Raw genomic sequence first — 12195 nt, 5'->3', positions numbered from 1 at the left:
ATAATAAGCTTTTCCTCCTCTAAGCTGTTTTTGTCAGGTATTTTGTTCTCAGCAACAAAAAACTGACAAACACAGGTCCAAGGCCAACTAACTAATAAGTAGTAGGACTCAAATCTAAGTCCAGAAACCAAGCTGTCCACCACTGGTGGGTAGTGTTCCTTCTTCCTGAAGACAATCTGCTCTGGCCTGGGCAGGTAGGCTGGGCGGGAGTCCTTGCAGGTGGTTTCCATGTCCTTCTGAAATGTCTCATCAATCATGGAGCATGTCCTTGCTCTAGAATAGCCTCAGCTCCTCTTGTCCTCTTCCTGCCCCACATGGTTCATCTTGGAGCAGAGTGAGGAAGACCCGGGCGCATCACAAAACACTACAGTAACAACGCCAGCAGAAGCACCCCCTGGATGGAATGGGTCAAACCAGCAGTGCCTCAAATTATTTGTGTCTAGACCTGACTTTCTCATCCTCCTTCAGTTGTCACATCCCTAGCACGGGCCATATATGTTGATTGTGGAAGTATGTAAGTAACGTCCACAGTAGTGTGTGCATAGCACATAGAAGACCTGAGTCACGTGCCTAACAGCCATCTGCACATGGCAGGGAATGTGTTCCTCGGAGCAAGGAAGCAGCCTCATTCTGGCCCTGAGGGACTGTGGGAAAGGACAACAAGGTACCATTTAAAGGGCAGGAGGACCCCCAAAGTCCACACCACATGAAGGCTGTTAGTCATGAACTTGAGTCCACTATGGTTGCTCAGGCTTCCCAGCAGGGATGGGAGAAAAATAATGGCCAGACCCTTTCCTGCCATGGTTGGCAGACCACAGAGCAGGTGGACGGTATGTGCTGATGAGTGTTTTCACCTGGGGAAACCCTGGAGTCCATGAGCCGTTCAATCAGCCAACACAGAAACTACTATGCTCTCTGCTTCCTCAGCTGGGGAAAGAGAAATTCCTGGCACTGTGCAGTATCACAGCCTCCTGGGCTCCTCCAGAGGCCACTTCAGAGGTAGCTAAACAGTTTGGTGAGGCTGCTGGGAAAGATGGTGTGTCTTCCCATAGAGGCTCAAGACGAGGAGCCAGGAGCTCCGCGGAGCTCAGAAGACTGCAGCAGTGTGGGAGGGGCTAGGCACCTCTGTGGCACCTAATACTTTAACTTTCTAATTATGAGGTGTTACAAAACAGATAATGCTTCCCTTTTCTTCCTGAAAAGTGTCAAGTAACCATTTTGCATTTTGTGATATTATGATGTATAATAAGAAATATATCCTTTATCCACATTCCTGGCAGAGAGCTCCTAAAATGCTTGGAATTTCTTAAGTTGCTTCAGCTGTAGTTCATGCTAACGAGATGACACTTGGAGGATGAGGCTGGTGCCCTGAGCTAGCTGTGTGATTAGAGGACTGGCTTCCAGCCCCACCCTTGGTCGTGGGTAGGAGGGAAGAGCTGCTGAAGAAGCTCAGTCTCAGGTGGTCAACGATTTCATGAATCATGCCTAAGTAATGAGACCTCCCCAAAGCATGGGGTTCCTGCAGCTCCGGGTTGCCGAACACAAGGAGGTGCTGGCAGGGTGGCACCCAGAAAGTATGGCACCCCTTCCCAACCTCACCACATGTGTCTCTTCCACATGACTGTTCAGGAGTTGTAGCCTTTAAAATACATGGGCAAATCAAGTGTTTCCCCAAGCTGGGGGTGTAGCTCAGTGGTAACGCATGCTTTGCATGTGTGATGCCCTGGGTTTGAGCTCAGCATTGGAAAACACCAAAGTGCTTCCCTGAATTTTGTTGGGGCCTTAGGACCTGAGATTTGTAGCCTGTTTGTCAGAAGCACAGGTCAGAACTTGAACTTGTGACTGGTGTCTGAAGCAGGGCAGTCTGGTAAGACCAAGCCCTTGACTTGCGGATCTGCGGCAACTTCAGGTAGTGTCAGAACTGAGCTGAATCTGAAACTGAGCTGGAGAGCCAGCCTTTGCAGGAGAAAACCCACACATGGTATCAGCAGAGAACTGACAGCAGCTGAGAGCAGAGGGAAACTGTATATATATTTAATATTTTTAGTTGCAGATGGACACAATACCTTTATTGTATTTATTTTTATGTGGTGCTGAGGATCAAACCCAGTGCCTCACACATTGTGCAAGAGCTCTTCCACTGAGCTCCAACATACCTCTCTTGATGAAGTAGTTTTGGTTCAAAGACCAGCCACGAGAACCACATGCCTTGTTACAGTATGACTCTTTTACTCCTTCTGTAAATCAATAGGCTGCATCCTTGCTGGCCTGTGGCTTGCTTGAATCTACAGAATACAGCAGAAATGACCCTGTGACTCCTGAGCCTTAGCAATAAAAGGCCTTATGATATTGGGTTTTTTCCCTACTTGGAACCCAGCAGCAAGACTGTGGGAAGTGGCCTGACCTACAAAAGGACTGAGAGGCTCTGGGGGCTCTATCTGAGGACCAGCACCCACTTCCAAGCATGGGATTGAGGCCCTGTTGGCCTCCGCTTCAGAGGTCCCATCTGGAAAGGACATGCCACAAAGCCATACACCCAAGTCCAGCCCAGAAAGAGTTTTGTGAGCAAATAATTAGTTGTGGTTTGGGGGATGGGAGTTGCTAGGCTGGGAAGATAACTAAAACACCTGCTAAAGACAGCCCCTTTTCCTAGCTGCCTCTGGGGTTATAGACAACTAGAGGCTCCACCCCTTTTCTGCATCTTATCAAGACCCTGTCAGTCTGGTTTGGCAGGGCCCAGGGCCCTGGGCCCCAGGAAAAGGGGGGAGATCAATGGCCATCTCAGGAAGAGAGTGGGGAAGAAGTAAATGAATTGAGCCTATCTCAGCTACACCCCTAAGTATTGGGTGAGCACCAGAAATCATTCAATGTTGTTTTAGGTGCTGTAAGAATACAAAGAGATCTCAGAGTGTCTCTGCCATCAGGAGGTTCCAGATCATAGGTAATTCAAGATCATAGATAAGTGTGTGGAATGACTGTGGATGGTCTAGAAAGCCACATTTGTAGTCACCCTGCAGCCCAGTCCTGACTATTCCATCTGTCAGGCTACCTGCTAAATCACAGTTCTACCTTTTCTCACCTGCCACCAGTCTCTGATGCATTTAGAGCCTTGCTACACTCTGCCCAGGAGGGGGAACCCTGAAGGTCACCAAGTCTCCCTCAGGGAAGAGCTGACCACATCTCTCAGGCCTTCCTCCCGCCCTCCCTTTGGACCTCCCTGACAGGTTGCCTTCTGGCTCCTCTCTGTTGTTTGGCAGGTTTGTGGGGGCGACACTCATTCCATTCCTTAGAAATGACAGTTCATGCATCCTCCAACTGCGTTGGGAGGGGCTATTTAAGATTACATACCCTAAGGAAAGTAAAACAGCCAGTGTCCTAGCTCTCTATTTACATAGGAAGAAGTGAGGCAGGACCGTGACCAGGATATTCTCCACACTTCAGTGACTCAGCCAGGTCAGAATTCCACCAAGCCCAATTCACGTGCTGTGAGGTGGACTTGGGGGCTGGCCAGGGCCAGCAGTTTTGCCTGAAGCTCTGAAGTGGGTGCTGCCTGCTTCTTAGGCCCTGATACAATTTGGCCACTAAAGTTGAGAGCAGCAAGACTTGCAAATTCAGCAATTCTGACTGAGGATGGTTCTATCTCCTACAAAGGACCAGCCACCAAAGGCGCGCTGGTCCGTTCTGATACAATTGAGATTAGTAAATCCTCTCTGCTGGATAACGGATCCCTAACAAAGAATCGACAAGTTGAAACCCAGTCGCACGGCACATCGAGCCTGGAAAAGGCTGAGCACCGGAGGCTGGAGGCAGCTATGCCAGTGTGTGCTCCGCTGGACTCCGACCACAAGTTCCCGGGGCTCCCTCCCGACGCCCCACCCCTCGGCCGCGCGGCTCCTGCACCTGAGGGAGCTCAGTGGGGCTGGTGTGGGGGCGGGGGAAGGACCGAAATACCCCGAAATGCGCTGTGACCCGTAACCTGGGAGCGGCGACCAGCCCGGAGCCCAGGCTGGGGCGGCTGGAAACCCTCCTCGGCGCGGAGAGCTCTCGGCCCTTTCCGACACCGTCCCCCGAGCTGGGGCTACCTCGTCTTCTCTGAGGACAGGAATCTTCATCAGGGACATCCGTCTCCGCCCCAGCCCCTCCCGCCCGCCGCCCGTCTCCCCCGGTCCTACTCAGCGGCCCAGCCTTCCTCCCCACCCTGCCCTCTTCCCTTCTCCTCGGTCCCCTCTCCTCTGCACCCCGCCCCTTTCTCGCTCCCGCCAGGACCCTGCCCCCCGTGCGGCTCCTCTGTCTCGGGTCCCACCCCTTTCCCCTCCCCCGTCCCGGCCCCGAGGCCCCTGGAGCCGCGCGTCACCGCTGGTCCCACCTCTCACGCAGCCAATGGGGCCTCTCGGCAGCGCCCGACTGCCTCCTAGGAGCCCTGCGCCCCAGAGCAGGATCGAGACCCGAGTGGGTGGTGACCGCGCAAGGACGATTCCGGGAGCCCAATGGAAGACGGGGGGCGGGGACCCACATAAATCACCTCTCGGAAATCGGCCAGGTGGACACCACTCACGTGTGTAGCCCTTTACAATGTACAATGAGCTTTCCTAGAAGTGACCTCACTTCTAGGGGGGCACAAACCACCCCGGGATCACACGGTGTATACAGCTAGAAACAGCATATGGTGCCCCAGAAATAGGTGCGATTTTTAATATTTTTTTTAAAGCCAATGAGGCGTGATTTTAAGGGGGTTTTGTTTTCTGAGACGCTGGGGATGAGACCCAGGGCTCTGGCTCCACAAGCTCTCGGTTACCAGACTACGTCTCCAGCCGAGGGCTGATGTCACTACCCGCTTTTCACAGTCGAGGAGAGCGAGGCGAGAGAAAGGACCCGCCCAAGGTCCCCGGCTGCGCTGGGTCGCGGGGTCGTCGGCCCCCAGTCCAGCTGGACTCCACGGCGCTCGCCCTCCGAGGCCGAGAGCGGGGTGCGGCGTCGGTGGTGGTTCCCGCCCGCGCGCTTCGGACCCGCCGGCCTGCACCCGGGACAGTTCCGAGGTGCGGGAAGGGAAGACCGCGAGGGCGCAGGCGTGGGGGCGGGGCTTAGGGAAGGACGCGGAGGCCGATGGAGACCGTCGCTGGGAGAGGATCCAAGAGGTCACCTTGGACCTTCACCTTCCGTGGCCAGCCTGGCTGAGAAAGGAGAGGAGGGGGGTCTGCGCTTCTAAAAGAAAGCCAAGCGTTAAAACAGCCGCGGAGCCGGGATGGGCCGGCTGGACCCCGGGCGGGCACCTAGGAGCACCGAGCTCCGGGCATCGTGCTGCCCCAAGTCAGCCTCGGCCCGCTGCGGGACACACCCCAAACAAAGGGACTGCAAAAACGAGTCCGCTTCCCGAGGCTGCCCCGCCCTGCTCACTGGGCTCCTGCAGCTCCGGAGCCCCAAGCCCTCGCTTGGGCCACCAAGGGTCTCCGCGTCTGTCACAGTCTTTTATCTGCAGAGCCCCCACCTCCTTGGGTTCTCTACTCGGCGGCCCCTTCCCAGGGAGGCCGTCCTTCACGGTAGGTTTTTAAGTAGCAGACGCATCTGGGTCCAGCTTCCCGGCAGGCTGCGGGCAGGAGTTGGAAGCCAGTGTTGAGAGCCACAGCCAAAGCGGCCTCAGCAAACTTCCAGCTGATTGGCTCACCACAGCCCCAGCAAACTTCCAGCTGATTGGCTCCTCTAGTGATACTCATTGGGCTGTTTCCCGCCCTTTCAGACCACGGAGCTGCTCATTGGGGGACTCTTTTGGCTCCGCCCATGTGACCCAGCCAATCGGCCTCAAGAGCGGGAGGCGTGGACGTTGAGAGGCTTGGTGGAAGCCGGTGCTGGCAGTTGGACTCTGAGGGAATTCCTGAAGAGCTCCTGTGGTGCTGCATGTGTGTTTTGAAAATAAAGTTCAATTCTTCTTGATAAGTGGCTGGTGAATTGTGCCCAGCCAGGCTGCGGCATTTGGTGGCCCATATGGGGAACGACTGAGAGTAAGTGATAAGGTAAACTGCTGGCCCCTGAGGGCAGGGCCAGAGGATGGGTAGCCATTTTAAGATTCTTCTTTCATTTTGTTTCGCTTTTGTTTTAAGTTGCCTGTCCCTGGAGATGAGTGAAACGGAAGAAAAACCGCTCACATCTGAGGAAAAACTATTTGCGTCTGAGGAACAGATAGGGAGAAAGGACCAATGGACATTTCAGGAGGATAGAAAGGCTGATATAATGAATTTTTGTTCCATTTTTGTTTCATTCTGTCTTGGCTTTGGTGTCATCTTGTTGGGTTGTATTATAAGTAGAAATATGGGATCAGAAATTAGTAAAAAACAAACCAAGAGAGTGTTAAGTAAATTGTTAGAGGAAGGAGGCATCCCAGTAAAATCAAGAGCAGTCAGGGCATACGTTGATACAATACAAAAATATAGCCCATGGCTTTTTAAGGAGGAGTTGTTAAATATATCACAATGGGACCATCATGGTGAAGATTTAAGGGAGAGAGAAGAGAAAACCCAGGAACTCTGCCAGTTGGCACATTGCCATTGTGGATGGTGATACGATTTTGTTTGCCTAGTCCAAAGCCTTCAGTTCAGACTCTGGTAGAAGACATGTTAGATCAAGTAAAAGAGAAGTTCTCTCGACAGAGGAAGAAAATTTAAAGGAGGAAAAGCCATCAGGGGAGAAGTTACAACAGGAGGCTGCTTCTAACACCTTTCTATCACCAGAGGGTGTAAGTGTCCAACCAACAGCTCCACCTCCATATGCTGGGAGGCCCTCAACCCCCATAGTTGATAGATGGGATCCTGAAACAGGACCTCAAAGATCAGCGTGCCCTGTATTTGAACAGGCAGAAGGGCAGCGAATTCACCATGTTTTAGATTTCAAAACAGTGAAGCAGCTAAAAGAGACTGTAACAACCTATGGTCCTCAAGCACCCTTCACTGTAAACATGGTCGAATCCATTACCAATTCGAGCATGACACCAGCAGATTGGACTAGTATGTGTAAAGCTGTGCTAAATGGAGGACAATAACTGTTATGGAAGGTTGCCAATGAGGAATTTTGCACGGAGACGGCTAGGCGATATGCAGCAGCCGGTTATCCTCAGAGAAATCTAAATATGTTGTTAGGAAAGGGACCTTATGAGGGTCAGCAGCAACAAATTGCATATGATCCTGCCATAAACTCACAAATTGCTGTAGATGGGGTTAGAGCATGGAAGACTTTACAAGGACATGGAGGTTTACAAGGTCAATTATCTAAGGTAATACAAGGAGTTAATGAACCTTATGCTGAATTTGTAGATAGGCTTATTCAAACAGCTACCAGAGTTTTGGGGAATACAGAACAAGCAATGCCATTAATAAAACAACTGGCTTATGAGCAAGCAAATCGTTGGTGCAGAGAGGTCATTAGACCATGGAAACATGAAGATTTAAACACATATATTAAATTATGTAGAGACATTAATGAACAAGGGCAAGTCTTGGCAGCTGCAGTACAACAGGCTTTAGATGCCAGGCCAAAAACATGCTACAATTGTAAACAAACAGGACATTTTAAAAGGAATTGCCCCATAGAAGGAGGGTTTAACAAAACTAGGTATCAAAGGAGTAGAATACTGTGTGACCTTTTTACCACAAGTTAATCTTGGAGTCAATCCTAGAGGACTGATACCTAACCATATTTGGCAGATGGACATCACACACTTGCCAGAATTTGGAAAATTAAAATATTTGCATGTTACAGTTAATACTTCTTCCGGATTTTTGATGGGCTCCCTTCATACTGGAGAAAAAATTAAAGATATTATAGCTCATTGCTTACAAAATTTTGCCACTGTAGGCATTCCAAAACAGTTAAAAACAGGTAATGGTCCTGGCTATACTTCTACCTCTTTGAAACAATTTTGCTCATCATTTGGCATTACTCATATAACAGGAATCCCATACAATCCACAGGGACAAGGCATAGTTGAAAGAGCTCATCAAACTATTAAAATGTACTTATTAAAGCAAAAAGAGGGAATTGGGAAGGGGTATATATCCCCCAAAGATAAACTTAAAATAACCCTTTTTACTCTAAACTTTTAAAATTTGGATTCATCAGGGCTTAGTGCTGCAGAAAGGCATATGTGTCCAAAAAATGTACATAAGCCCAAGGTACTTTGGAAGGATATTCTAATAGGACAATGGAAAGGTCCTGACCCAGTGATTGTCTGGAGTCAGGGGTCTGTTTGTGTGTTTCCACAGGGAGAACAGCAGCTGATTTGGATTCCAGAGAGATTAACTAAGGTCCTGACCCAGTGATTGTCTGGAGTCGGGGGTCTGTTTGTGTGTTTCCACAGGGAGAACAGCAGCCGATTTGGATTCCAGAGAGATTAACTAAAGCGATTTCTATAGACCAAAAAGAAGATGATTTGGCTCAAATCCATAACAGCTGATATCCAGAATTCCAGTTTGGCTCTCCTTACATCTGCGACAGTGGTTCTCCCACACCTGGAGGCTAATGAAACCAGGATTTTTTTTTTCAATATATTTTATTATTGCCCTTTCCCACATCATGAAGTTTTATTTTATTTTTTGAGCTCATACAGACTTAGGTTAATGTTTTGCTGATCAGTTCTATTTTTTGACTATAGAGTTTTTAAACATTGCAATGGAGATTTCACCTGTAAAAAGTTACAAGGCCTTTATTTTTATGTTATGTGTTGTATGTATTATATTATGTGTGCACACTTGTGTTTTGTGTTGTATGTTTGTATGTGCATATGTCCATATATCATATATGATGAGTGCTCATGAAAAAATGGATCCAATTTTTTTTCTTATTCACGTGATTTAAATGGTTTAATTTAAATTGGGTAAACAGCTGTTGAGGATTGTTTTAATATGTGAACAAAAAAGGAGATTAACAAATCTGTTTGTTTACTTTCACCTTTCCTTTTCATTATATTTAATAATTCTGTTCAGGATAATGTAAATTGTTCAGAAAATTGTTTTCTTTTAGTGCCTGCTGGAATGTTACATAATTTTTTCTTTAGCCATTATTGCCAGAATTCCTATCTTCATCCCAGTGCCAGTGAAGACAAAGATAAAACCAAACTACAGCTTCTGCAATAGCTATCACTGAACTGCTTGCAGAACTTGCCTGGACTATGTATCACTTGTATGCATTGTGAACTATCTGTTGGTGCAGTGACTTGTGGTAGTGCTGGGGTATTTTTGCTGATGGTATCATCGGTGGCACAATTTTTCCAAAAGGAGCCGTCAATTGGCTTAGTGTATCCTCCTCCCTTCTGCTTGTGATGGTCGTTCAGCTAAAATTTGGGGGCCAACAGAGGTGAGGCAAAGAACCTCACTCCCCCACTAGTACAAAGGCCTATCCACAGGTGTGGCTGTATGCTGGACCAGTAGTCAATGACGGGTAAGATCCAATTACAATGGTACCAACCTAAGATAGGAGGCTGATGCCTTGAGGTCAGCTCATCCAATGACGGGTAAGAACCATATGTAGTATTGGACAACCTAAGGCAGGCACGGTCCCTAAGCCACATGCTTGTTGTTTAATTAAACAGAGAGGGGGAGATGTTGAGAGCCACAGCCGAAGCGGCCCCAGCAAACTTCCAGCTGATTGGCTCACCAAGGCCCCAGCAAACTTCCAGCTGATTGGCTCCTCTGTGGTGATGCTCATTGGGCTGTTTCCCTACCCTTTCAGACCACGGAGCTGCTCATTGGGGGACTCTTTTGGCTCCACCCATGCGACCCAGCCAATCGGCCTCAAGAGCAGGAGGAGTGGGGATTGAGAGCCTTGGTGGAAGCCGGTGGTGGCAGTTGGGCTCTGAGGGAATTCCTGAAGAGCTCCTGTGGTGCTGCATGTGTGTTCTAAAAATAAAGTTCATTTCTGCTTGACAAGTGGCTTGTGAATTGTGCCCAGCCAGGCTGCGGCAAGCCGGTTAGCAATTTCGCTAGACCCTGTCTTAAAAAATAAGGGCGGAGGGGTGTACGGTAGTCGTTGGTAGAGCGCTTCCCTCTGCCTGGGTTTAATCCCCAGTCCCCCCACCCACCCCAAGTCACAGCCAAATTCATGCCTTCCCCGCATTAGCCCCTTTGCCTTTTCTCTTCAGCATTTGGCACAAATTCGATCGTGTCACCTGGGACACAGGGGTGAATTTGGTTGGCTCAGAATGAGGCTCATGTTTCCACGTTTCTGTTCCAAGTTTCTGTTATACTCCTGCTGAGCATCTGCCTGTGTACCTGTGGAGGGCATTGCAAATAGGGGTTAACATGCACATTGTATTTATGATTATATATATACACGTGTATAATATATGTGTATGGTGTGTGTCACATACATACAACATAAAATACTATATTTTTCATAGTATCTTATTTTACTTTCTCCCCGAACTAGAATGTGAGTACAACCAGGGTAGAGATTTAGTCCATTTTGTTTGCTCTCACCCTGGGCACAGGGGACAGGATATGGCATATAGTAGGGGAACAATGTTATTTATGAATGAAGGAAGAAATGAATGAAAACAAACATCTGTTTTGAGTCTCTGATTTTAATTCTTTTGGACATATACCCCAAAGTGAAATTGTTGGAGATTCTGTGTTTGATTTTTTGAAGAATCCCCATACTGTCTTACGATCCCACCAGCAATGAACAACACATGAGATTTTTATTTTATTTTTTTAAATCCAGGGGTGCTTTACCACTGAGCTACATCACAAGTTCCTTTTATTTTTTTAATTTATTTTGAGACAAGATCTCACTAAGCCGCTGAGGGTCTCTGAGCTGGCCTTAAACTTATTGTCCTCCTGCCTCAGCCTCCCAGGTAGCTGGCATTGTAGGCGGGCACCTCCATGCCTGGCAGTGTGCTAGATTTCTAATTTCTCACTTACACTTGTTATTTTGTCTGTTGATGAGAAAGGTCCTAATGGGTGTTAAATGGGCTATCATTGTGGTTTGATATTGCACCTCCAGAGCGTTGCGTGGCATGAAGCATTTTTTTCATGAACTTGTTGGCCATTGTGTGTCTTCTTTGAAGAAATATCTGTTCAAATCCTTAGTCTATATTTGCATTGGGTTTTTTGGGTTTTGATGGTTGAGTCATTTTAGAAATTAACCCCTTACTAGACACACAATTTGCAAGTTCTCTTCTCTCATTCTGTTTGACTCACAAAAGCTTTTGATTCTGATGAAGCAAATTTTTATTTTTTTTCTTTTTTCATTTATGCTTTCAGGATCATATCCAAGAAATTATTGCCAAATCCATGCCTTTTTTTCCATTAAAACAATGGTTTTATAACTTTAGGAACCCTGTATGTGTTGAGCATTCCTAATCTGAAAATCTGAAACACTGCAAAATCTGAAACTTGTTGAGTGCTGCTGTGAAGTGGAAAATTTCACACCTGATCTCATGTGATGGGCCACAGTCAAAATGCATTATGGGAAGCTTGAGAGTTTCCAAAATTAGGATAATTCCTATCTCCCTGACTACCTCTGGTCAATGAATTACCTGACTTGTGTAAGTAGGAATACCCTCTATTGGAGTACTTCTATTCAATGCTACATAAAAAGGAAATGGTAGTGCATGTCTATAATCTTAGAAATTTGGGAGGCTGAGTTAGGAGGTAAGAAAGTTCTGGGCCAGCCTTAACAATTTAAGGAAGCCCTCCCTCAAAATAGAGAAAAATAAAAAGGGCTGAGAATGGAACTCAGTGGTACAGCATCCCTGGGTTTAATTCCCAGTACTGCAAAATATAAAGACGTGAGGGATGATGAAGCTCCAATAATGAATGTGGTCCTTCCCTTTTAGAGTCTAGATTGATCTGTCAATAATTCAAAGGTGGCTACAGTGGCCAAAGCAAGTAAACTCATCCAGCCCACAGCAGCCACTAAAGTTCCAATCAAGAGGACCTAGTGAGGGGCTAGGGTGGTGGCTCAGTGGCAGAGCGCTTGCCTAGCATGCTGGAGGCACTAGGTTCGATCCTCAGCACCACACAGAAATAAAATAAAGATATCATTTTTATTAAGCATCCCACTTAAAACTAAAAAATTATTAAAAAAAAAAAAAAGACCTAGAGAAAAATCGTGCCTGTAAAACACTGACCAGGCACAGCCATCAGATTCTCTGGCAGAGTGGTCCATAGTTGAGTGCTTGAGCCACCAATATGCACTGGATTCCTGGCT

General features: G+C 47.6%; 1 protein-coding gene across 1 annotated transcript; it reads left to right on the top strand.

The window, feature by feature from the left end:
• The first annotated feature begins 1510 nt into the window (after positions 1 to 1510).
• Positions 1511 to 10515, top strand: LOC131424296 (ADAMTS-like protein 4). Its single transcript, XM_058580430.1, has 3 exons — positions 1511 to 1574; positions 4768 to 5537; positions 5735 to 10515. Exons 1-3 carry the CDS (start codon positions 1511 to 1513, stop codon positions 5903 to 5905), a joined length of 1005 nt encoding a protein of 334 aa, XP_058436413.1. The 3' UTR covers positions 5906 to 10515.
• The last annotated feature ends 1680 nt before the right edge of the window (positions 10516 to 12195 follow it).

This window comes from Marmota monax, unplaced genomic scaffold (assembly GCF_021218885.2).
Source record: "Marmota monax isolate L192 unplaced genomic scaffold, Marmota_monax_Labrador192_F-V1.1 WCK01_AAM20220418_F8-fsc00040, whole genome shotgun sequence".
NCBI classification, from domain to species: Eukaryota; Metazoa; Chordata; class Mammalia; order Rodentia; family Sciuridae; genus Marmota; species Marmota monax.
This window is presented reverse-complemented; position numbering and strand designations above follow the sequence as displayed.

What these genes read in the sequence shown, in the direction of transcription:
- LOC131424296 (XM_058580430.1), top strand. Translation starts at nt 1,511, where the DNA reads ATGGGGTTCCTGCAGCTCCGGGTTGCCGAACACAAGGAGGTGCTGGCA. An exon ending in GGCAGGGTGGCACCCAGAAA is followed by an intron (nt 1,575 to 4,767) that starts GTATGGCACCCC and finishes GATGAGACCCAG; the next exon opens with GGCTCTGGCTCCACAAGCTC. An exon ending in CAGGGAGGCCGTCCTTCACG is followed by an intron (nt 5,538 to 5,734) that starts GTAGGTTTTTAA and finishes CCGCCCTTTCAG; the next exon opens with ACCACGGAGCTGCTCATTGG.